General features: G+C 38.9%; 1 protein-coding gene across 1 annotated transcript in view; it reads left to right on the top strand.

The window, feature by feature from the left end:
* The first annotated feature begins 1,450 nt into the window (after positions 1-1,450).
* The window catches only part of LOC147605231 (uncharacterized), a 70,150-nt gene continuing 44,064 nt past the window's right edge, over positions 1,451-27,536 (top strand). Inside the window, exons 1-2 of the mRNA XM_086794300.1 lie at positions 1,451-1,722; positions 1,802-2,108. Of these exons, the coding sequence (XP_086650426.1) occupies positions 1,451-1,722; positions 1,802-2,108 (579 nt within the window). The remainder of the gene's footprint in view (positions 1,723-1,801; positions 2,109-27,536) is intronic.

Genomic DNA, 27,536 nt, shown 5'->3' with positions numbered 1-27,536 from the left:
CAAAATTTCCATTCAATCCTTGTTTCTCTCACAAAACAGTATCACTCTGGACTCTCCGTTGAGACCACAGCAGGTCAGCCAACGAGATCTAGTAAACAGAGTACAATAAGTTTCTCGTCATCATACATAAATATCTTCCACAACATACGCATGGGTGTCCTCGGCACCGCGAGCCCGTGCATCCATTAGGACTTGTTTGGGGTCTTCTTGGGCCCTTTTATTTGGACACTTAGTGAAATGCTTAAAATGCTAATCAAGCTTTGACCAAGCTAGTGGCCTAGGCCTGAAAATGCATTTTTCCTTTTCTACAAAAAAGAAAATAGGCCTAAAGGTAATCTAATCATTAGATCTTCTGTCCTTGGGAAGGAATATGGACCTAACTGCCTTTTTGTCTTGTAGTGAAGTACCTTTCACAAAGAATGTTTGAAAATTTTCGTCACTTTGTTCCCTCCCTTTTTGGAGGTGCTGCAGATCCCACTCTCTCTCTACACTCTCTCTCTAAAACGCGTTTAGGGTGTTTTACTTGGGTAAGGGCTTCTTTTTCTCTCTCTAGGAGCCATGGCCTGCAGATCTGGACCTCCTACTCCATCATCCTCTCCACCAGCTCTCATGGAAGAGCTCACCATCCCCTCTTGTGAAGGTACAGATCTACACATCCTTGCAAGCTGAAGCTCTCCATCTCCATCACTAGCAAGCTCTCCATATCTATCATCCTCTCCACCAGCTCTCATGGAAGAGCTCACCATCCCCTCCTGTGAAGGTACAGATCTACACATCCTTGCAAGCTGAAGCTCTCCATCTCCATCACTAGCAAGCTCTCCATATCTATCTCCTCAAGGCCTCCATTTCTCTATATCCATCTGCATCTCCTCCACCTCCATCTCCATCACCATCTCCATCTTCATCTCCTCCATCACCATCCACATTTCCATCCTCCACCTCCATCCTCCATCTCCATCATCTCCATCACCATCCACATTTCCATCTCTGTATCCATCTACATCTCCATCTCCATCACCATCCACATTTCCATCTCTGTATCCATCTACATCTCCATCTCCATTTGCTAGGTACAATGGCTCTACGGGACATCACCAACAAGCAATCAAAGTTTCGCTTGCACGTGGACTTAGACGAGGAGTATGCCACAATGCGAAGTAATCGAACGAAGGGATGTATTCCTGCTGAGGTGCTACGACTTCAAGGTGCAAAAGCCATTGATCTTTGGACTGATGGAAGAATTTATCCCCTTGATCCACAGACTGGTGCACCTCCCCCTTTTCGTAATATCACGCAGGTTGTACGCTTCTTGGGTGATGGTTATAATGGTTTCTTAGGGTACTGTCAGAGGCTCTATTCTTTGTACTTGCAGGAACTCTCAAATCAAAATCACCTCACGAAGCTTCTAAAATTATGCAAGGCAGAAAAGGAAGAATGTGCGTCAACTTTCATGGCCACAAAGGAACATATGCTGGCTCGAGTCAAGGATCTAGAGAAGGAGGATGCAGAGCAGAAGATGAAGCTTGATAAAGGTGTGGAAAGGAGGGATCGAGCTATAGAGAACTATCTCCGTCTTCGAAACTCAACTCGGAACCTTCGCCGACGTGTCGATCATTTCACTCACCTCCCCGTGGGATATAATGCAAGGCAGCGAAAGCGCAAGCCTCTGAGTCTTCTTTCCAAAGATGGGAGGGCTCGCAAGCGACGTGTGCGTCAAACAAGGTAATCACAGCTTCAAAACTAGCATTACATTCCTTTTTCATATAGTTATGTCATTGACTCTGAACTATGTGATGTCCAGGGAATGTGCTAAAGCAATATTAGGTTGTTCCAATACTGAGGAGTCTATCCTTGAGCACATTATTCCAGAGCAGAAAGTAATCAATATGATAACCAATCCAGTAAATGGTGCGTTGCGTGACAGGATTCAAAAGTATTTTCTCAAGGAATTCGAGCAGATTGTCAGTCCCATTGACATGCTCACTGTGTGCGACACAGCAGGTATCAGTGATAAGGGATACAGGGCTTTGTATACTTGCATCACAGCACGTCTACGAGGCAAAGGAATGACACGATCTATACTTCCAACACCATACAGTATAGTTATGGCAAGGAAGTCAGCAAACAACAATATTGCCGACTTGCTAGGCGGCTACAGATGGGTGGATGGTAGCATGCCAATGTCAAATTCAAAAGATTTTGCTTACAACAAGTTTAACAATGTTTACGTCGAGGTGGAGGTGCTTCAACAAGCTATGATTCAGTTTTATGATATGACATTAGAGGAGACGGATGGAAAGGCTATATTTGTCCTCAAATTGGATGAATGTCAGGTTGTAAAGGGCCAAAGGGTGGAACGTACAAGTCTGACACTCATGAGCAGGGCATTGAAGCGAAAGAGCTTAGACGGCGGAAGATGAAACAGGTGATGCGGAGAATAACTTGCACACAAAGCGACGCAAGCAAGATTACTTTGGAGTGCAGTCTGAGAAGAACATATGGTGGCAGGCGGCATGGACCCTTCCGCACGAGGACCATGACAGTCTGAGGTGGTACTTCACCCGTACAGGTATTCAAGGAGTGATACACAGGCAATCAAATGGTGAAGTCTTGCATGTGCCTGGCACTGGTCACTTTGAAATAGAGTGGCACCTTGGTGGTGATCTCAAGACCCTCAAATGCATGTTGGGAACTAAAAGCGGTGCTAACACTTTGTTTCCATGCATCTTTTGTTGTCATCCAAGGATGCCAAGTGTCGCAGTGGGGAAGACCAAACAAGCAACCAAGGTGAAAGGTCGTAAGCAGGCAAGTGCAAAGGGCTCAAATCAATTACAAAAAGGGAAGGGTATGCACGTCTGGCTCAATGGAATTATGAGCGGCAATCAAAGCAAGGCACCATCTCGCGCAGAGGAGGATGCTACTTGGAACCCTATTCTTTCAATTCCACTGTCGCGAGTACATGTGTGTACCTTGCACGCAAGACTTAGAATTCTGGACAAATTGTTGTTGCTCCACATCAATTATGCTTGGAACATGGAGCCAGAGTCACGGCGAGAACAGGGCATCCAAGAGCTTGAAGTTGTTTTATCATCCGTGGGGCTTCACGCAGGTACTGTCACCCTCTCTAAGGATCGCAAAAACCCATCAAGTACCCAAGATAACCCTAATAAGATATGTATGGGTGGTGTGAGATCCCCCTGTTCCCACCGAGCAACGGATTCGGGTACTAGCAGCGGAAGTAGCACTTCTCGCACGGGACAGGGGTCTCACATTCGGGGCCTCGTCCACGGATATCCGGACAAGAGACTAATCCGTCGGTTTTTCCAAAACCGAACCCGGAAAAAACTTCCCTTACCCGGAAAGCACGGGCGATTCCACCAGGATAATTTTTTACTCTAACGTAGTCAAGATCATTACTGATCACGCTGATCCAACTGCACCTATAAAGATACTCGGTCGGATCAAGGAAGAAACTTGCACTTGGATCATTGGGATCAACGCTTTTTTTTCCCATCAAGAGGCACAGCCGTTGATTCCTATCCATAGAACAATTACTATCCGGGACTTACTTCATCTATCGTAATAACAGAAATTGAGTCTCGGTTTACGGATCCATCAGTCCAGCCTAACCCCATCCGATCCCATGGGTTAGCCAACCGCCCAACCACTGTAGTGATGGGATCCAATTTGGAATTTGGTTAGGTTTTGTCCCGGGTACCAAGGAAAAGAGTCCCAAGGCCCCCTAGCCGGAAGTTCATGCAAACATAAAACTAGCCACACCACTTACACACCCAATATGAAATTTGCCTTTTTCTTAGCATCAGCTAACTTTAAAACAATCCTTTAACGAAACCATAGTACCACTGATCATGATCTTCCAATTTATCCGGTTGATTCATAATTTCCAATCGTTCCTTCATCAGAGTATCTATGGCATCATTGGCAACTAGAACGCTCACCACCTGTCCACACAGGGGCCTTTTCAATAGTTCCTAGCCCATAATACTTGGCAATATAATCACTTATAAAAATCAAGATGGACTCTCGTTGAAGATCAGCAAGATCAACCAACAGATCCATATAAAGAGCCATGGACTCATCCATTGAAGACCAGCAAGGTCAATCAACCAGATCCATGCCCGGTTTCACAAAACAACTCTTACTCCTTGTTCCAATATCTTCCTCGACGCACGCGTGGGTATCCTAGGCGACCCAGAGCCCGAGCACCGTATGGTCAGCACCCTCTAGGATCCTTCGCAGGTGACCTAGCGCTTCACTCATAGGCCGCTTCCTTGGTCCCTCATCCACCGTACCGGAAGCTCACCATTTTAATCGAACCGAGGCTGGTCAAGACCTCGGTCGACCTTGCTACGCGAGACGTCCTCCATTGACTCTCCGTCAGCAGTTGCAACTTTATCAGTTAGGTCTCCACGACCTTAATCACAAGACGGTCAAAATGCTTCCCCAGCATTCTTGACATAAAACAGCCATTTACAAACAGCATTTACAAACAGTTTACAAATACAGTTTCTATATTAACTCTCATTTTTCCACATTATCCCTCATTAATCCACATTACTTATTCCACATTCCATGTATATGTGTACTCATCCAATCACCTCCTTTTCCATCTCTTCACTTCAGATTCCTTCACATCACATATCATATATTCACATCCATATCCACATCCATACATCCACATCCACATCCACATTCACATCCATACATCCACATCTACATGCTTATCTCCATTTTCACATCCTCATTTATACATCCACATCCCATATCCACATTCATACATACACATCCATATATCCACATCTACATCCACATACATACATACATCCACATCCACATTCCACATTCACATCTATACATCCACATCTACATTCACATTCACATACATCCACATCCACATTCCCATACATCCACATCTATACATCCACATTCCACATTCACATCTACATTCACATTCACATACATGCATCCACATCTACATGCTTACCTCCATTTTCACATCCTCATTTATACATCCACATCCCATATCCACATTCATACATACACATCCATACATCCACATCTACATCCACATACATATATACATCCACATCCACATCCACATTCCACATTCACATCTATACATCCACATCTACATTCACATTCACATACATCCACATCCACATTCCCATACATCCACATCTATACATCCACATTCCACATTCACATCTACATTCACATTCACATACATCCACATCTACATTCACATTCACATACATCCACATCCCCCATTCCCATTCACATCTATACATCCACATCTACATCCACATACATACATACATCCACATCCACATTCCACATTCACATCTATACATCCACATTCACATACATCCACATCCACATTTCCATTCACATCTATACATCCACATCCATTCACATCTATACATCCACATCTACATCCACATTTACATCTATGCATATACATCTTCATGCATATATCCATTTTCATGTTCATACATCCACAATCCCATCTCCATATCCACACATCCACATACATACATCCATTTTCACATTCCCATTTTCACATTCCCATTTATATAACCCCATATACCTTCACATCTAATCTTTTACATCACATCCATTCTCGCCCTATCACAACCCATATACATCTTATCCTATCACATACACTTCTTACCTCATCCCCCCATACACATCTTAATTCATCTTATCACATCCTAACTTATTTCATAAGCATCTTATCACCTCTTATCACACCTCTTATCACATCCTATCACTTTCCATACGCATCTTATCAATTCTTATCACATCTCATACACCTCTTATCACATCTTATCACATTTCATATCTTTTTTTTTTTAAAGAGAATTCTTTTATTTGATATAAGATTTCTCTACACATTTATTTATACATAAATTCCATTTAAGGGGACTAACACTTTCAAAATTAAAATCAATCTTTTATGTATCTTCTTATGCATGATTTCAATTTGGTAGGGAATTATACTTTTAGAATAAAAGAATTTCTCTTATGTATCTAAGTTAAGCATAAAATCCATTTATGAGGAAAATCATACTTTTAGTATAAAAAGAATATCTTTTATGCATACCTATATGCATGAAATCCAATATGATAAAAGTAACACTTTTGATATAAAATTTTTTTCCTTTATGCATACTTCTATGCATGAAAATTAAAAATGATAAAAGTAACACTTTTGATATAAAAATTTTCCTTTATGCATACTTCTATGCATGAAAATTAAAAATGATAAAAGTAACACTTTTGATATAAAAATTTTCTTTTATGCATACTTTTATGTATGAAATAAAAATGATAAAAGTAACACTTTTGATATAAAAATTTATCCATTATGCATACTTCTATGCATGAAAATAAAAATGGTAAAAATAACACTTTTGATATAAAAATTTATCCTTTATGCATACTTCTATGCATGAAAGTAAAAATGATAAAAGTAACACTTTTGATATAAAAATTTATCCATTATGCATACTTCTATGCATGAAAATAAAAATGGTAAAAATAACACTTTTGATATAAAAATTTATCCTTTATGCATAATATTAAAATTCAATTTCTCCATGATTATAATGAAATTCTTTCAATTAATCTAGGATGATGATTCCTAGAATATGGTAGGAAGTCCTCTTTTTATGCTTTGAATGAAAAATTTTTATGCATAATTTTTATAAAAATTTTGCCATAGCTCCGCTGCTATGACTGATAAATCTCAATTTTTCTAAGGGATAAAGCTTATCATTAAGGAAATAATTAAAATGATTCTCTAATTGGATCCTTAATCCATAATGGATTGAATCATCAATATACATAAACTAAAAGCATAAGAAAAAACCATTAATTTGGCCTCAAGCATAGCTTAATCTTGGGTTAAGGAAAAGCTTTATGAAAAGCTTGATTTGGATTGAGAATGGGTCATGAGTATGACCATTTCTTGAGTGAGAGAGAGAATTTACATAAGAATCATTAGAATTTAAACATAAATGAAAATTAACTTCAATAGCATTTATTAAATTATGTAACTCTTCACTACTATTCAAACTTCAATAGCATTTAAAAAAACCATACCAATTAAACTTCTCAAGCTTGAGAGGGGTTGAGAAGAGAGAAACATTGAGAAATTATAGAAAGATGAATATTCACTAATTACCTTACAACTTGCTTGATTCTTTGTTCACGGTAGAGGCCCCCAACCAATCAATTGGTTACGTATGTTGATGGAGCCACTAATGGGGATTGAAGAAAGAGGGAAGCTCCAAAAACTAGTGAATTATTAAATGAATTCACAGTTCTTGGCTTAGGTGGAGTAGAGTAACGATGCATAAACACTATATATTTTTCAACAAGGGTGAGGCTTCTATTTATAGGAAAAATTGAGCTCCTAACCAAACAAACTGATTCTAGAATTTTCTAAATCAGTTTGGTCAATATTTGACCATTTTTAGGTCAGTTAAGCTAACTTTTTGGAACTAGACTTGAATGAGGAGAGAGGAGAGATGAAATATCTCAATTTTTATGAGTTTAAAACTCATTCAAGCATGTGAAATATGCACCTCCTTTAAAGAACTCCCCTTCCTTACATATGTCATATTTTTAATATTGCTCATAGTTTTTTTCTAATAAACCTTGTACATTTTCAACTCTTCATCTTATGTGAAATATGCACCTCCTTTAAAGAACTCCCCTTCCTTACATATGTCATACTTTTAATATTGCTCATAATTTTTTACTAATAAACCTTGTACATTTTCAACTCTTCATCTTATGTGAAATATGCACCTCCTTTAAAGAACTCCCCTTCCTTACATATGTCATACTTTTAATATTGCTCATAATTTTTTACTAATAAACCTTGTACATTTTCAACTCTTCATCTTATGTGAGTATTTACTCATTTTTGGGTATCTTCTTTTTCAAATTGGATTTATCTCCTCCCTACACATGGATTGATGCTATTGGTCCATAGGAACCTTAATTGGACCATAATCCAAAAATTTCTGAAAATCTAGACCCTTAGACTAAGGTCCTTTATACACATTTCCAATTAATTCCAATTGCACATTGGAAAGTTCTTTTTGAATTTCTGTTTCAAGGAAACTTATTTTAATAAGATGAGATAATTTTCTATCCAAAAATATTAAAAATCTGAATATTCTCTCTCTAGAATATTTTCTCTCTCTAAGTTAAAACAGTTAGAAACAAGTCTTTTATATTTCTGAAGAGGGATTGATTATAGAAGAAGATACTAGACATCAAAAAGGGGTTTGGGGGAGGAATCTTACATTCTACCCCACTTAAAAAACGCGAGATGTCCTCATCTCGCAACTTGTGATAATTTCGCAAGATTCACGAATATGAGACTTAGAGAAAAATTTTAATCAAGATTAACCACCAAGATAAGTCTTAAAGAGAGCAAGATTCAAAATACGAACAAGATTTAAACTTTATTCATTCTCGGAACTTATACAGTAAAGATAGAGGAACTCTTTACACTTCCATAAGCCCGTCCATCATATGGTCACAAAAGCAGTCCTCACAAGCTGCACAAGTATAAGGTAACTCATCTATGGGAATGATTCTGTGGGTTATTGCTGCGCCTATCTTAGTGGTATGAGGTGTTCTAACAAAAGGACCTTTGAGAGGCAAGCCAAAAACGGGGTAAAGGCATATCTTCTCATGAGGAAGAAAACACGCCAGTAAGAAGATCCGCTCAGAAAACCCAAGATGCCTTGATCTCATGACGCAGTAGTATCGGGGACCCAAACCCAAAGCTTCAATAACCATGGCTAAGCGGACATTGTTACGAAAATGTTGCTGACCCCAGGGTGTTACCCTAGTTATGTCTTGATAGGTCCGCCATTTGGTCTGTGCTACAGAAGTTCCCAAGTGAGGGAAAAGTGAGCGCTCATACTGTTCTATAAAATCCTTCTTCACAGACTCACTTGCGTCTTGAAGGTGAGGAATCATTATGGATAAAACTAGTTCTTGTTGCCAAGCCATGAAGGAGATTAAGAAAGAAAGGAGATCGATGGAAGTAAGATTACTGTGAGCGACAAGTAAAAGTTACGACTTATATAAAGGAAGGAGCTAGCGTAACTTAGAAGCCAACGGTAGCTTGCCACTGAAGCTTTACCGTCTTTCCATGATTTGGGTTTGGCACAATTTTCTATAGAAGGCATTAAGAACTTTGAGATGAGGAGATAAAAGAAGCTCGTAAGCTAAGTCACTTACTTTCTTTGAAGTCAGATAAGGCTCACAATATCTGGGGGATAACTTCTTAAACTCCCCAATAGATAAAGAACTTCTTTTGTGCCGTACTCAAATGAAGACCAAAACCTTGGTATCCAAAACACCGATTTTCACTTCTGAACTCATTGTTCTGAATCCTTAAAACAGCGTGACTCCTGAGAAGTATTCTAGGGAAAGGGTCTTCCTTTTTTTAAACAGAATCTTTCTTTTATTTTTGAGAGGGAATAATTTTAAGATCAAAAAGGGAGATTCTTACTCCTGTATGCCTCGAAGGCTGGGGAGGAATCTTACATTCTACCCCACTTAAAAAAGTGCGAGATGTCCTCATCTCGCCAAGTAGAGGACAACTCTTTTTCTTAAGATCCAATTTATTCTAGGGTTCCTTATATTCTGGCCAACCCAACAGAATACGGGGATAAATATCCCTTATATAGAACTCATCATTAAATAAATTCATTTCAGATCATATCATTCATATCTTTAACACGATAATGGTCCATCAGATCGAAATTTTTTCTTTCTGAACATTCCTCCACGGGAATTTCAGTCAAGCAAGTTTTCAATTTGTCATCCCTTAACTTGATATATCGAGTCAAGTGTTAACAGTAGTACTTTGACAGCACAATCCACTAATCTCATAGTGATTTGTTGAAATCATTATCATCATTTATCATTACAGGGACTCGTCCCATTCATCCTCATTGCGGTTTTGCTCAAGTTATTATATTTCAACTAAATTTCAAAAATCATCATTTTTCAATCAGAATCCCAATCAATTCATCAGTTCCCAAACAGAATTAAAAATCATATCAACCACATTCAAACTCATCATCTGGATAGCATTAACGCTTATAATTTCAAGTCTTAGATTTACTCGTATATACTGTCAGTAAAGAGCTGCAGTTATACTCTCGGTATATACGGATAGTCACGGCCCTTGGAATTATAAGGTAAATACCATCATGTCTAGGCCTCAAGCAAGTCAAGGATTCTATATAATTGCGGTACTTCCATCTGAAGACCCAATTACCAAATTACGAATTTCAATTTGAATATCAAATTGTATGAATTATATCACACAATTACAACCTTTTTGTGTTTCTTGATAAATTTCTGACCTATTTGTCTTCTCAATTGATCTTTATTAACCAAATGCTCTGATACCAACTGTGAGATCCCCCTGTTCCCACCGAGCAACGGATTCGGGTACTAGCAGCGGAAGTAGCACTTCTCGCACGGGACAGGGGTCTCACATTCGGGGCCTCGTCCACGGATATCCGGACAAGAGACTAATCCGTCGGTTTTTCCAAAACCGAACCCGGAAAAAACTTCCCTTACCCGGAAAGCACGGGCGATTCCACCAGGATAATTTTTTACTCTAACGTAGTCAAGATCATTACTGATCACGCTGATCCAACTGCACCTATAAAGATACTCGGTCGGATCAAGGAAGAAACTTGCACTTGGATCATTGGGATCAACGCTTTTTTTCCCATCAAGAGGCACAGCCGTTGATTCCTATCCATAGAACAATTACTATCCGGGACTTACTTCATCTATCGTAATAACAGAAATTGAGTCTCGGTTTACGGATCCATCAGTCCAGCCTAACCCCATCCGATCCCATGGGTTAGCCAACCGCCCAACCACTGTAGTGATGGGATCCAATTTGGAATTTGGTTAGGTTTTGTCCCGGGTACCAAGGAAAAGAGTCCCAAGGCCCCCTAGCCGGAAGTTCATGCAAACATAAAACTAGCCACACCACTTACACACCCAATATGAAATTTGCCTTTTTCTTAGCATCAGCTAACTTTAAAACAATCCTTTAATGAAACCATAGTACCACTGATCATGATCTTCCAATTTATCCGGTTGATTCATAATTTCCAATCGTTCCTTCATCAGAGTATCTATGGCATCATTGGCAACTAGAACGCTCACCACCTGTCCACACAGGGGCCTTTTCAATAGTTCCTAGCCCATAATACTTGGCAATATAATCACTTATAAAAATCAAGATGGACTCTCGTTGAAGATCAGCAAGATCAACCAACAGATCCATATAAAGAGCCATGGACTCATCCATTGAAGACCAGCAAGGTCAATCAACCAGATCCATGCCCGGTTTCACAAAACAACTCTTACTCCTTGTTCCAATATCTTCCTCGACGCACGCGTGGGTATCCTAGGCGACCCAGAGCCCGAGCACCGTATGGTCAGCACCCTCTAGGATCCTTCGCAGGTGACCTAGCGCTTCACTCATAGGCCGCTTCCTTGGTCCCTCATCCACCGTACCGGAAGCTCACCATTTTAATCGAACCGAGGCTGGTCAAGACCTCGGTCGACCTTGCTACGCGAGACGTCCTCCATTGACTCTCCGTCAGCAGTTGCAACTTTATCAGTTAGGTCTCCACGACCTTAATCACAAGACGGTCAAAATGCTTCCCCAGCATTCTTGACATAAAACAGCCATTTACAAACAGCATTTACAAACAGTTTACAAATACAGTTTCTATATTAACTCTCATTTTTTCACATTATCCCTCATTAATCCACATTACTTATTCCACATTCCATGTATATGTGTACTCATCCAATCACCTCCTTTTCCATCTCTTCACTTCAGATTCCTTCACATCACATATCATATATTCACATCCATATCCACATCCATACATCCACATCCACATCCACATTCACATCCATACATCCACATCTACATGCTTATCTCCATTTTCACATCCTCATTTATACATCCACATCCCATATCCACATTCATACATACACATCCATATATCCACATCTACATCCACATACATACATACATCCACATCCACATTCCACATTCACATCTATACATCCACATCTACATTCACATTCACATACATCCACATCCACATTCCCATACATCCACATCTATACATCCACATTCCACATTCACATCTACATTCACATTCACATACATGCATCCACATCTACATGCTTACCTCCATTTTCACATCCTCATTTATACATCCACATCCCATATCCACATTCATACATACACATCCATACATCCACATCTACATCCACATACATATATACATCCACATCCACATCCACATTCCACATTCACATCTATACATCCACATCTACATTCACATTCACATACATCCACATCCACATTCCCATACATCCACATCTATACATCCACATTCCACATTCACATCTACATTCACATTCACATACATCCACATCTACATTCACATTCACATACATCCACATCCCCCATTCCCATTCACATCTATACATCCACATCTACATCCACATACATACATACATCCACATCCACATTCCACATTCACATCTATACATCCACATTCACATACATCCACATCCACATTTCCATTCACATCTATACATCCACATCCATTCACATCTATACATCCACATCTACATCCACATTTACATCTATGCATATACATCTTCATGCATATATCCATTTTCATGTTCATACATCCACAATCCCATCTCCATATCCACACATCCACATACATACATCCATTTTCACATTCCCATTTATATAACCCCATATACCTTCACATCTAATCTTTTACATCACATCCATTCTCGCCCTATCACAACCCATATACATCTTATCCTATCACATACACTTCTTACCTCATCCCCCCATACACATCTTAATTCATCTTATCACATCCTAACTTATTTCATAAGCATCTTATCACCTCTTATCACACCTCTTATCACATCCTATCACTTTCCATACGCATCTTATCAATTCTTATCACATCTCATACACCTCTTATCACATCTTATCACATTTCATATCTTTTTTTTTTTAAAGAGAATTCTTTTATTTGATATAAGATTTCTCTACACATTTATTTATACATAAATTCCATTTAAGGGGACTAACACTTTCAAAATTAAAATCAATCTTTTATGCATCTTCTTATGCATGATTTCAATTTGGTAGGGAATTATACTTTTAGAATAAAAGAATTTCTCTTATGTATCTAAGTTAAGCATAAAATCCATTTATGAGGAAAATCATACTTTTAGTATAAAAAGAATATCTTTTATGCATACCTATATGCATGAAATCCAATATGATAAAAGTAACACTTTTGATATAAAATTTTTTTCCTTTATGCATACTTCTATGCATGAAAATTAAAAATGATAAAAGTAACACTTTTGATATAAAAATTTTCCTTTATGCATACTTCTATGCATGAAAATTAAAAATGATAAAAGTAACACTTTTGATATAAAAATTTTCTTTTATGCATACTTTTATGTATGAAATAAAAATGATAAAAGTAACACTTTTGATATAAAAATTTATCCATTATGCATACTTCTATGCATGAAAATAAAAATGGTAAAAATAACACTTTTGATATAAAAATTTATCCTTTATGCATACTTCTATGCATGAAAGTAAAAATGATAAAAGTAACACTTTTGATATAAAAATTTATCCATTATGCATACTTCTATGCATGAAAATAAAAATGGTAAAAATAACACTTTTGATATAAAAATTTATCCTTTATGCATAATATTAAAATTCAATTTCTCCATGATTATAATGAAATTCTTTCAATTAATCTAGGATGATGATTCCTAGAATATGGTAGGAAGTCCTCTTTTTATGCTTTGAATGAAAAATTTTTATGCATAATTTTTATAAAAATTTTGCCATAGCTCCGCTGCTATGACTGATAAATCTCAATTTTTCTAAGGGATAAAGCTTATCATTAAGGAAATAATTAAAATGATTCTCTAATTGGATCCTTAATCCATAATGGATTGAATCATCAATATACATAAACTAAAAGCATAAGAAAAAATCATTAATTTGGCCTCAAGCATAGCTTAATCTTGGGTTAAGGAAAAGCTTTATGAAAAGCTTGATTTGGATTGAGAATGGGTCATGAGTATGACCATTTCTTGAGTGAGAGAGAGAATTTACATAAGAATCATTAGAATTTAAACATAAATGAAAATTAACTTCAATAGCATTTATTAAATTATGTAACTCTTCACTACTATTCAAACTTCAATAGCATTTAAAAAAACCATACCAATTAAACTTCTCAAGCTTGAGAGGGGTTGAGAAGAGAGAAACATTGAGAAATTATAGAAAGATGAATATTCACTAATTACCTTACAACTTGCTTGATTCTTTGTTCACGGTAGAGGCCCCCAACCAATCAATTGGTTACGTATGTTGATGGAGCCACTAATGGGGATTGAAGAAAGAGGGAAGCTCCAAAAACTAGTGAATTATTAAATGAATTCACAGTTCTTGGCTTAGGTGGAGTAGAGTAACGATGCATAAACACTATATATTTTTCAACAAGGGTGAGGCTTCTATTTATAGGAAAAATTGAGCTCCTAACCAAACAAACTGATTCTAGAATTTTCTAAATCAGTTTGGTCAATATTTGACCATTTTTAGGTCAGTTAAGCTAACTTTTTGGAACTAGACTTGAATGAGGAGAGAGGAGAGATGAAATATCTCAATTTTTATGAGTTTAAAACTCATTCAAGCATGTGAAATATGCACCTCCTTTAAAGAACTCCCCTTCCTTACATATGTCATATTTTTAATATTGCTCATAGTTTTTTTCTAATAAACCTTGTACATTTTCAACTCTTCATCTTATGTGAAATATGCACCTCCTTTAAAGAACTCCCCTTCCTTACATATGTCATACTTTTAATATTGCTCATAATTTTTTACTAATAAACCTTGTACATTTTCAACTCTTCATCTTATGTGAAATATGCACCTCCTTTAAAGAACTCCCCTTCCTTACATATGTCATACTTTTAATATTGCTCATAATTTTTTACTAATAAACCTTGTACATTTTCAACTCTTCATCTTATGTGAGTATTTACTCATTTTTGGGTATCTTCTTTTTCAAATTGGATTTATCTCCTCCCTACACATGGATTGATGCTATTGGTCCATAGGAACCTTAATTGGACCATAATCCAAAAATTTCTGAAAATCTAGACCCTTAGACTAAGGTCCTTTATACACATTTCCAATTAATTCCAATTGCACATTGGAAAGTTCTTTTTGAATTTCTGTTTCAAGGAAACTTATTTTAATAAGATGAGATAATTTTCTATCCAAAAATATTAAAAATCTGAATATTCTCTCTCTAGAATATTTTCTCTCTCTAAGTTAAAACAGTTAGAAACAAGTCTTTTATATTTCTGAAGAGGGATTGATTATAGAAGAAGATACTAGACATCAAAAAGGGGTTTGGGGGAGGAATCTTACAGGTGGTGCAAAAGCAAGACACCTGCTCTCAAACTATGGTGAGGCTCAAAGCCATACACATTTTGAATTATGGAAGCAGATTTGTGATGTAACAACCTATCGAGGCAATGAGGCGACACTAGGATTGAAGCGTGCACATGTGTGGGAAGCTTGTGATGAGATGATGAGGCTTCTTGAGCGCCCGTATCTTGATGAAGCAGAGATAGCTACATTCAAGACTTCGATTGACAGATTCACAGAAGAAATGATCGATGCTTGGGGGGAAACTCATATAACACACTACATGCATATTCTCTATGCGCACAGTTCCTTCTTTCTAGATGAATATGGGTCTCTTGCACTCTGGAGCAACCAAGGCATGGAACGATCACATTACCAAGCCAAGGCGGCCTATTTTAAGAACACGGGTCATGGTGGTGGCAAGGTTCGCAGCAATGCGTTTCAGGAAATGTTCAATTGGTTTTACCGTGCACTTACTGGGAGAAAGGCCCAAAAGCGAGCCGGAAATTTGTCTTTGAGGCGCAAAATCATGAAGGTGTTAGCGAAAGAGAAGGGTGCAATGCGTCAATGGCACGTGAAAGAGCGAGGCAATGGCACAGTGGTCGACTAAGAAATGGCCGTGTGTGGTTACCCACCCAATAATTCTTGTTCGCCACTTTTTGGCGCGTTCATTTTGTAAATTGACTTTTTTGTAATTTTGGCCCCCTATAAATATCAATGAGTTTTATAGTCATTTTTAAAAGTCTTGACTTGTGAGCTCTCTCTCTTCCTCTCCCCTTGACTCTCTCGCGCGCGCTCTCTCTCTCTCTCTCTCGCTCGTGCACTAATATCTCACGCACATGGAGCCCCCAAATGATCCTCCCTCCAATACGCAGGATGACATTTTCAAAGACCTTGGGCCCTTACCGGCGGTGGCACATAGAACTGCAATCCCAAACATTTACCCACAAGCCCAAGTGGATCTGGAAGCTGAGCGTGTGAGGCTTGAGCGAGAGGCCCAAGAAGCCCAAGAATGCCAAGAAGCGAAGAGATTACACAAAGAAGCAGAGGACATGGAGGCAGCTGAGAGAGCAAGAAAAGAAGCCGAAGAGACGGTCAGAACTCAAGAGGACGAGGCAGCAAAGAAAGCACAGGAGGATGAGGCTGCCAAGAAGGAGGAAGAAGACGAGGCAGTTAGGAAGGCGGAGGCAGATAAGAAGGCTGTAGAAGAAGCTCAGGCCGCCGCAAGCAACAAGAGAAGATTAGCATTCTTTGCTGCGGAGGAGGATTGGCTTAACAGAAAAGCTCACGGATTTGTTGCTGACCTGCGAATGGCCGGATACGAAGATGACACAATTTTGGAAGCGGCTATACAAAGTCTTCGAGCAGAATATACAAAGAGGAGAAATGAAGACACAGTAGAAAGGGAGCACCTGCCGAGCAATAGGATTGTCAATGCAATGCTAGACAGAGTCTTGGCTCGTGCACTTGGTAAAGGAAAGAGAAAACTCTCAGCTGAGGAAGTAGAAAATAAGAGACAGAAGCTTGAACGAGAAGCCAGGGCAGCAAACACACGGAGGCTTCATGAGGAAAAAGACAGGAAAGATGAAGAGGAGCGAGTAAGGAAGGAGGCAGAGCAGCGAGCAGCTCCGAAGACTCCATCTGCAAAGGCAAAGAAAACTCCAACACCTGCAAAGGCTAAGAAGGGGAAAACCATTCCTAAACGCACAAAACCCCCTTCCGATAACTTCCAAGAGCAGCGACAGAAGTTTAAAAATGACACGCCAGCTTGGACTCGCCACGCGTAAGCACCACCGCCCCCAACAACGCAGAAGAAGCAAAGGTGGAGACCAGGGACAGTTGCCCTTAGAGAAATTCGCAAATATCAAAAGACTTGCACACCAATTATTCCAAAGGCACCTTTTGGGTGTCTCGTCAAAGAGATTATCCACGACCAGCGCGCGCCGGGATGTCAATCGTGTGCAAGCGGCGGCACTAGGCGCTCTGCAACAAGGTGCCGAGGATATTTTGGTTTCGCTTTTCCAAGACGCGGTTTTGTGCATGGTGCATGCAAAACGTGTCACTTTGAAGCCATCTGATCTTCATCTAGCTAGGCGTATCCGTGGAGAGGAAGCTCTCTTTCACTAGATAGGGGAAGCCTTGTAATGCAACAAACCGTGTTTTGTAATCTCAATTTGATTAATGAAAAACCATGTCTATTTTCAAAAAAGTTATTTTCTATTGCAAGTGATTGTTGTCTTGTCAAGGTAATTGTAGTCTTTTGCATGTAATTGTTGTCGCTATGTACATTCGACCTCATGTGAACGCTCGTCTGCCACCGCCCGTCCGACTTTGGCTCGACTCGACGGGCCGATTTCTCCCGCGTATGGCCCCAGAAGGGTATATCAGCTGTGCGGGGTGCGCCGGGGCCGAGGGGGGGGGCCGGTGGTCGCTCCGTGGAGCCTGTGCTCCACGGAGCGACCACCGGCCCCCCCCCTCGGCCCCGGCGCACCCCGCACAGCTGATATACCCTTCTGGGGCCATACGCGGGAGAAATCGGCCCGTCGAGTCGAGCCAAAGTCGGACGGGCGGTGGCAGACGAACAGGCTCCACGGAGCGACCACCGCCCCCCCCCTCGGCCCCGGCGCACCCCGCACAGCTGATATACCCTTCTGGGGCCATACGCGGGAGAAATCGGCCCGTCGAGTCGAGCCAAAGTCGGACGGGCAGTGGCAGACGAGCGTTCACAAAAATTGATTGAAACATCATAACAGGACACGACAACAACATATAAACACATCAAGAAGATAAAACTTAAAATCAGCTCGAAAAACATCTTGATGTCATTAATTGTTTGATTTTCACAGACGAGCGTTCACAAAAATTGATTGAAACATCATGACAGGACACGACAACAACATATAAACACATCAAGAAGATAAAACTTAAAATCAGCTCGAAAAACATCTTGATGTCATTAATTGTTTGATTTTCACAGAAGGCAAATGAGTACATTGGATCTAGCCAACTCGCTTGATGAGCTTGGTGAAAGCCTCGTGGGTGAGAGTCTTTACTGATGGTTTGTCACCAATGCGTTCGGCTATCTCTTTGGCATCAGTGATGCCTTGTCCAAGGCTAAGGCCACAAAATCCTAGGAAAGACCCTGCACCTTTATCACCAAAGCTATAGATAGCTGCTTCCCTATTTACAAAAATACATTTATGGGCATTTTGGGCTATAGGGGCTTCAGACAGGATGGCGCTTAGGGCTCTGCACTTCAAAAATTCAGCTTGCGCATCATTTGAAAAGTCGTTGTGAATTACGCGAAGCATCTCGGCATTGAAGCTCAGGATGTAGTGCCATAGCGCAGCATCTTTCCCCTCCACCTCCTTTCGTGCTCCACCCTTTCGGCTTGCGAACCAGTCCATTTCTCTTGCGGTCTACAAAGTAGATAGAAGAATGAGTTGACTTCAAAAAATTACAAATTAAGAAGGGAAGAAATTGGGTGTACTACCTCAGTGGCATCATCATGATCCGCAAGGTCTGCATCACTAATATTGATGCTCCCGAGGCTGACGGAATCCGAAATGGCAAGCGGCTTGTGAGGGGCAAAGCTAGTTTCTGGCACACTCTCATAGAAATCCTTGCACTGGGATATTTGTACAAGAGTCTCTGCCACAAGGGACTCTATTGAGGCATGATTTTCCAGGAGCGCAAGCACCTTTGTGACATCTGCGGAACTGAAGTCAATGTGGATGTCATCATCTTTGGACGGCTGTTGTGTGTCTCGCATGCCCGCGTACATAGCAATGACTGAGAGAGTTTCATCCTGGTGCAGCCCAAGGACATGGGCGATGTCATCCAAAAATAAGAACTCTACACCTTCTACTATGATGGGGTGTAGAGTTCGCACTTCGAGCTCTGGAACTTCATCCATGACATCGTCCCCTTCGATGTCCCGTTTCACAGCCTCAGCTTGCAGCTCTTCCGCCGGAGTCACAAGTGCAAGAGATGCTTCTTGCACTGGGGTGACAATCTCCTCCTTTGGGTCAGCTTCCTTGATCAAGAGATAAGGTGTGGCTTTCTTTGGAGGAGTGGCCTTCCTCTTTCCCTTGCTTTTCTCTGTTCCCTCTAAGATCAGGAGGGCAAGAGTCATGTCCCACCTCAAAAAACTTGTGCCAATGTTGCCCATTCCAAGACCTACCAGGTTATCTTCTTCCTCCTCCCTTAGATATGCGCTACTAAGGCCTTTGAGGAATCTTGCAAGCCTGAACCTGAAATTTTTGTCCGCTTTGTAGGTATGCTTGATAAGATCCACAGGCACCCAAGTTCCCTCCTCGTCTTCAAAGTTGACACAATATTCAGCCATGTATGTGTCCATGTAGCTAGTGAACGCCCCAAACACGTCATTATGGAGTTCGGCGGTGCCTTCCATGTCAATAGATGTCTGAAAGATGGGTGCAAGCTTCTCGATCAAGTGACCGAGGTCAAGCTTGTGCAATTGAGATAGGAGAGCTTGGGCGGGGGTGGCCATGCTTGAGTAGCGAAGAAGGCGAGGGGACCGCAAAGATGCCGAGAGTGAGGAGATGAACTCAAAGTGGCCAAAAGTGACTTATAAAGAGGTCTTTAAAACTTTTTTATGTTTAAAAACTCACTTAAAACCTCCAAAAAAATAAAAACACGCGACAAAACTTAAAAGTGCACAAAATTGAACGCAAATTGCGAGTAGCCAAAATTGTTTTGAATTAATCTCTCAAAATCTGTTACATAGCTTGCTTGATATGGATACATCTCGGGAAGGGAATGCTTTTACAAAAGTAAGATGCCTCTTTCCTCTTACGTAGAGGTGTGTTATCAATCACAAATGAAAAGTCACCTTTCAGTGCAAACCTAAGGCCTAAGTACTCCCTTAGGTTCGCCATATTCCAATCAACATTTACTACGATATCCCACACATCAGCTTGCGTGCTAACATGTACATCAAGCTGTTCTGCATCGTTGATGTCCGAATCGAGTGCTTGCCATTCGCCTCCAGTCAGCTTCCAACGTCTGTAAGGAAAGATAATAGAGAGTTGTTGCTTTCCAAGCTGGTACCGAACGACCATCTTCTCCGACACCACCATGCACTTTATCTTGTCACCCTGATGTTGAATAACCTTCAAATCCCACGAAGGTGGCAAAAAGGCACTCATTACTGTGCCTCCCTTTGCAATCCACATTGTAGGAGTCCGCCGGTGAACATCAGCCTCCTTGAACAAAAACACAAACAAATGTAAAGGCATGAAGAACGTGAGAGTCGCACGATGTGACCCATAGGTGCACTTCATTGCATTGCACACATCAATCTCAATCCGACGTCTGGTTAGTGCAACCAAAGTATTGTCGGGCTTTGGCCAATCATGGTCCGTGAGACTTGGTGTAGGGAGCCTCCGTAGAGTCCCAGAACCATCTCTTGACGTGGGTACAATATACTCTGCATGAAAGAAGAAAACTGAGCGCTCTAAAAGCTCTGATGTTGAACAACCAGTATATAGTAGCTTGCCGATTTCAAAGTGGTGCACCTCAAAGGTTCCAGAAAGGGCCTCTAAAGGCTCCCATTCCACAAATGTCGACGGAAAGATGTCTGCACAGAACATTACAAGAACACACTTGAAAAAATCAAGCTTCCATAACATGAAATGATATTAGCATGTCTCAGTGCAGCCCATAAAACAAGAAGCACAAATAAAACTTACAATTTGCAGGAAAGCGTTTGTGATTGGCATTGTCAACACGGAGTTGCGATGCCTTGTAGACGTGTTGGATCATCACCTGCTTGCTTCCGTCAGCCCCCTGCTTGAGATCCACTATGCGACCCTTCCAATGGTGTGACTTTAACCCTATGTATCTGCGAGAGACTTTGTGGGCTCCCCTTGTGCTTGGACGCATCGTCACCCACATTCCTTTTGCAAAGGTGCTTGTAACCCACAAGCCAGTGTCGTCTTGTTCGTTGCTGCTGCTAAAGGACTCCACCCTTGAACGAGGTCGGCGACTCATTGTGCTTGGCTAACCGACTAAGCTAAATGCTATGAAGTTGTAGGTGTGTGAGAAGATCTCTGCAACCTAATGCTAGCAGAGCATATAAGCTGGCAAGAGGAGTCAAGAATGTGTATAAGCTAGCAAGAGGAGAGTGAAGAATGTGTGCAAGCAAGAGAGGATGGACTTGATGGGGAAAAAAGGACTGTTTTCCAAGCTTTCCATAGCCAAGAAGATCTCTGCAACCTAATGCTAGCAGAGCATATAAGCTGGCAAGAGGAGTCAAGAATGTGTATAAGCTAGCAAGAGGAGAGTGAAGAATGTGTGCAAGCAAGAGAGGATGGACTTGATGGGGGAAAAAGTGGACTGTTTTCCAAGCTTTCCATAGCCAAGAAGGCACAGAAAGATAGATCTAACTTTAGGAGGGAAGGGGAAGGCAGAATGGGGAGGGAGGAGGCCAAAAAAGATTCTTTTAGTTAGAGAGAGACTCAAAACCGAATTGCTAGTTTTAGAGAGAGGAAGAGGGAGTGGGGAGAGGGAAAAGTAGCTTTAAATGAGGGATAATGATGGGGGGCGTTTCTGGCCCTAGCCCACTTTTTGAGGTGGGGTCATTTATGCCAGTTTGAGCTGTCTTTATTAAAAAAAGGTGGGAAATCTGATTTTATTGAAAGATTTTGCATTTTCAGCCCAATTTCTTTTTAAAAAAAACGTATGATTCAAGTTTGACCCCTACATATTAGGGGCAGGGAAACCCAACATTTTTCTCCACATGGCCTTCTCCCATTGCACCATTCCTTAATGACTGTCATTAGGCTTGGGGCAAATTAAAGGGCCCAAGAAGACCCCAAACAAGTCCTAATGCTCCTGCTCAGAACCCTCCAAGATCCTCCTTAGGTGTCCTGGCACTTCACTCAGAGACCTCTTCGTCAGCCCTCGCCCATCGTACCGGAAGTGTAAGATCCCTGTTCCCACCGAGCAACGGATTCAGGGTACTAGCAGCGGAAGTAGCACTTCTCGCGCGGGACAGGGGTCCCACACTCGGGGCCTCGCCCACGGATATCCGGACAAGAGACCAATCTGTCGGTTTTTCCAAAACCGAACCCGAAAAAACTTCCTTCACCCGGAAAGCACGGGCGATTCCATTAGGGGAAGGTTGAGGTCTATAGGGGCCCTTTAAGATGCCATGTGATTAAAAGGTTATTAAGGAAAAGGGCCAATCATGTGATGCCATGTATACAAAAATGTTGGGTGATTAAAGGTGGTCAAAAGAATCTCTAGAAGATGCCTTTTTGTACTTTTCATTCCCAAAAAGTGGGGGAAAAGTTTTTGAAATTTCGAACATCCATAACTTCTACATATGAGCTCAAAATTTGTTGGAGATTAGAGATCCAGAATCTACTCGGCTGAGCTCTTTCCATAGATATGTCACATGATATGGTTTTGCCCACTCAATTTTAAATTCAATTTTGGCGGGAAACTTTGAAATTCAAACTTCTAGAGAATAAGAAGGTATCTAAAGTCAAAGAAACTTAACATTTTAACAAAGTCATTAAAATCATAATATGGCAGCTTAAAGGGCCCCTATAGACCTCACCTTCCCCTAATGCCACCAGGATAACTCTTTACTCTAACAGAGTCAAGACCAGGGTATGCATGAAATCCAAATATGATAAAAGAAACACTTTTATAATAAAATAATCAACTCTTATGCACTTCTATGCATGAAATCCAAATATGATAAAAGAAACACTTTTATAATAAAATAATCAACTCTTATGCATACTTCTATGCATGAAATTCAATTGTGATAAAAGTAACACTTTTATAATAAAATAATCAACTTTTATGCATACCTCTATGCATGAAATCTAAATATAATAAAAGTAACACTTTTATAATAAAATAATTAACTCTTATGCATACTTCTATGCATGAAATCCAAATATGATAAAAGTAACACTTTTATAATAAAATAATCAACTTTTATGCATACCTCTATGCATGAAATCCAAATATGATAAAAGTAACACTTTTATAATAAAATAATCAACTTTTATGCATACCTCTATGCATGAAATCCAAATATGATAAAAGTAACACTTTTATAATAAAATAATCAACTCTTATGCATACTTCTATGCATGAAATTCAATTGTGATAAAAGTAACACTTTTATAATAAAATAATCAACTTTTATGCATACCTCTATGCATGAAATCCAAATATGATAAAAGTAACACTTTTATAATAAAATAATCAACTTTTATGCATACCTCTATGCATGAAATCCAAATATGATAAAAGTAACACTTTTATAATAAAATAATCATCTTTTATGTATACATCTATGCGTGAAATTCAATTATGCTAAAAGTAACACTTTTGTAATAAAATAATCATCTTTTATGCATACCTCTATGCATGAAATTCAATTATGCTAAAAGTAACACTTTTGTAATAAAATAATCATCTTTTATGCATACCTCTATGCATGAAATTCAAATATGATAAAAGTAACACTTTTATGTTAAAATAATAATCTTTTATGCATGCCTCTATGCATGAAAATCAATTATGCATAATATAAAAATCAATTTCTCCATGATTACAATGAATATCTTCAATTAATCCAGGATGATAATTCCTAGAATATGGTAGGAAGTCCTCTTTTCATGCTTTGAATGAAATTATTTTATGCGTAATTTTTATAAAAATTTTGCCATAGCTCCGCTGCTATGACTGATAAATCTCAATTTTTCTAAGGGATAAAGCTTATCATTAAGAAATAATTAGAATGATCCCTAATTGGATCAATAATCCATAATGGATTGAATCATCAATATTCATGAAATACATAAACTAAAAGCATAGAAAAAAGCCATTAATTTGGCCTCAAGTATAGATTAATCTTGGATTAAGGAAAAACTTTATGAAAAGCTTCATTTGGATTGAGAATGGGTCATGAGTATGACCATTTCTTGAGTGAGAGAGAGAAATTACATAAAAACCATTTGAATTAAACATAAATGGAAATTTATGTAACTCTTAACTATCATTAATCAATTAACTTCAATAGCATTCATCAAATTATGTAACTCTTCACTACCATTCATCAATTCACTTCAATAGCATTCAAAAACCATTCCAATTAAGCTTCTCAAGCTTGAGAGGGGTTGAGAAGAGAGAAACATTGAGAAATTATAGAAAAGATCAAAATTCACCATTTACCTTACAAATTGCTTGATTCTTTGTTCATGGTAGAGGCCCCCAACCAATCAATTGGTTAAGTATGTTGATGGAGCCACCAATGGAGATTGAAGAAAGAGGGAAGCTCCAATTTCTTCAATTTGGAGAGAATTTTAGAGAATAGTAGAAATTAGCATTATTTCACCATAACTCTAGTATAGTAAAATTCTTCTATTTTTTTCAAAGGACTCATGTTCTATTTATAGGAGAGGGAAGCTCTGACCAAAGCTAACTGAATTCTAGAATTTTTGAAATTCAGTTTGGTTGAATTTGGACTAGATTTGGATCTAGTTTGGTTACTTTTTGATTTGGTTTGGTTTCATTTTGATTTGGTTTGGTTCAAGAGAGAGGAGAGATAAAAATATCACATTATTTTTGAGTTTAAAACTCATTCAAGCATGTGAAATATGCACCTCCTTTAATGGACTCCCCTTCCTTACATATGTGTCAAAATGGAATCATTATACCCAAAATATCTCATATTTTTAATATTGCTCATAGTTTTTTACTAATAAACCTTGTACATTTTCAACTCTTCATCTTATGTGAGCATTTACTCATTTTTGGATACCCAAAATATCTCATATTTTTGATATTGCTCATAGTTTCTTACTAATAAACCTTGTACATAGTCAACTCTTCATCTTATGTGAGCATTTACTCATTTTTGGGTATCTTCTTTTACAAATTGGATTTATCTCCTCCCTACACATGGATTGATGCTATTGGCCCATAGGAACCTTAATTGGACCATAATCCAAAAATTTCTGAAAATCTAGACCCTTAGGCTAGGTCCTTTATATCCATTTCCAATTAATTCTAATTGCACATTGGAAAGTTCTTTTTGAATTTCTGTTTCAGGGAAACTTATTTTAATAAGATGAGTTATTTTTCTATCCAAAAATATTCATAATCTGAATATTCTCTCTCTAGAATATTTTCTCTCTCTATGTTAAAACAGGCAGAGACGAGATCTCTTATATTTCTGAAGAGGGAATGATTACAGGGGAACATGCTGGATATTTTGAGAGGCTGGGGAGGAATCTTACAGGAAGCACACCATTTTACACCATACTCAGGCTGGTCAAGACAACCTGGGCAAGTTTTTGCCACGTGAGCCGTCCTTTGAACACTCCCCACTAGCTGTTGCAAACCGGACTTCCCCTAGAACACACATATACTAAATGCTCCCTCCAGCATTCTGACATAAGACAGTCCTTTAAGAAAACAGGGTTTCTATGCAAGTTTTCAGTTTTGATTTTCTTTTGAATACAATAAGTATATCTTAATTCCGTATCCCAAGACTTCTAGATCACAGGTCTCGATTCCCAAGCAGAATTCCTCGAATTTTGAATTCTTGATCCTCAGATCAAAATCAAAGGTCTCAACTTAGTTTCAGATTCGGTGGGTGATTTGAGTGTAGATTACTGAACTGGTCACATCGTCTATTCTTGAAACTGACGAAGGAGTTATGTCTTGGTCATAGTCTGATTCAGAGTTTGAGTCTGGAAAGATTCTCCCTGATCTATCTTTCTTAAAGGTAATAATTCAATTACTACTTTACTGAATTCAAACTAAACACGAATTCCTATGAGGAATAAATTAGTCATTTATCTAAAATTTCGACTCCGATAGTTTTTTTGAATTTTCTCATTACTATCCTAGAGAATATGAAACGGTAAAATTTTCTTTCATAGAGTATTTACTTAATTCATTTACCAATATTCATGGGATTTAAACATTGATTAAAGAGAACTCTTATTTTGATATAAAAATTCTGTATGTAAGATTCCTCCCCAACCTCTTAAAATGTCCACCATCCTTCCCCTGTAATCAATTCCCTCTTCAGAAATATAAGAGATCTTGTCTCTGCCTGTTTTGGCATAGAGAGAGAAAATATTCTAGAGAGAGAATATTCAGATTTTGAATATTTTTGGATAGAAAAATATCTCATCTTATTAAAATGAATTCCCCTGAAACAGAAATTCAGAAAGAACTTTCCAATGTGCAATTGGAATTAATTGGAAATGGGTATAAAGAACCTTAGCCTAAGGGTCTAGATTTTCAGAAATCTTTGGATTAGGGTCCAATTAAGGTTCATTTCCTATAATCTGTCCTTCCCCCTAAAAAATATGACCATGGGAATAAATATTTTTAGAGGATTGTAGAATATCCCATACACGTCTTATCACATCTTAACTCATCTTATCACATCCTAACTCATCTCATATGTATCTTATCACATCTCATCACATCTCATACACCTCTTATCACATCCTAACTCATCTTATCACATCCTAACTCTTCTCATATACATCTTATCACATCTTAACTCATCTCATATGCATCTTATCACATCTCATCACATCTCATACACCTCTTATGACATCCTAACTCATCTTATGACATCCTAACTCTTCTCATATACATCTTATCACATCCTAACTCATCTCATATACATCTTATCACATCTTATCACATCTCATACATCTCTTATCACATCCTATCCCTTCCCATATCTATTTATAGAATACAAGGAAATTCTTATATTGATATAAGATTTCTTTACGCATCTAATTATGCATAAATTTCATTTAAGGAGACTAACACTTTTGAAATTAAAATCAATCTTTTATGCATCTTCTTATGCATAAAATTCAAGTGTGATAAAAGTAACACTTTT

The sequence above is a fragment of the Cibotium barometz genome, chromosome 60, assembly GCF_041138505.1.
Source record: "Cibotium barometz isolate CiBa-2024 chromosome 60, ASM4113850v1, whole genome shotgun sequence".
Taxonomy (NCBI): Eukaryota; Viridiplantae; Streptophyta; class Polypodiopsida; order Cyatheales; family Cibotiaceae; genus Cibotium; species Cibotium barometz.
The sequence above is the reverse complement of the archived record's forward strand: the minus strand, read 5'-3'. Positions and strand labels throughout refer to the sequence as shown.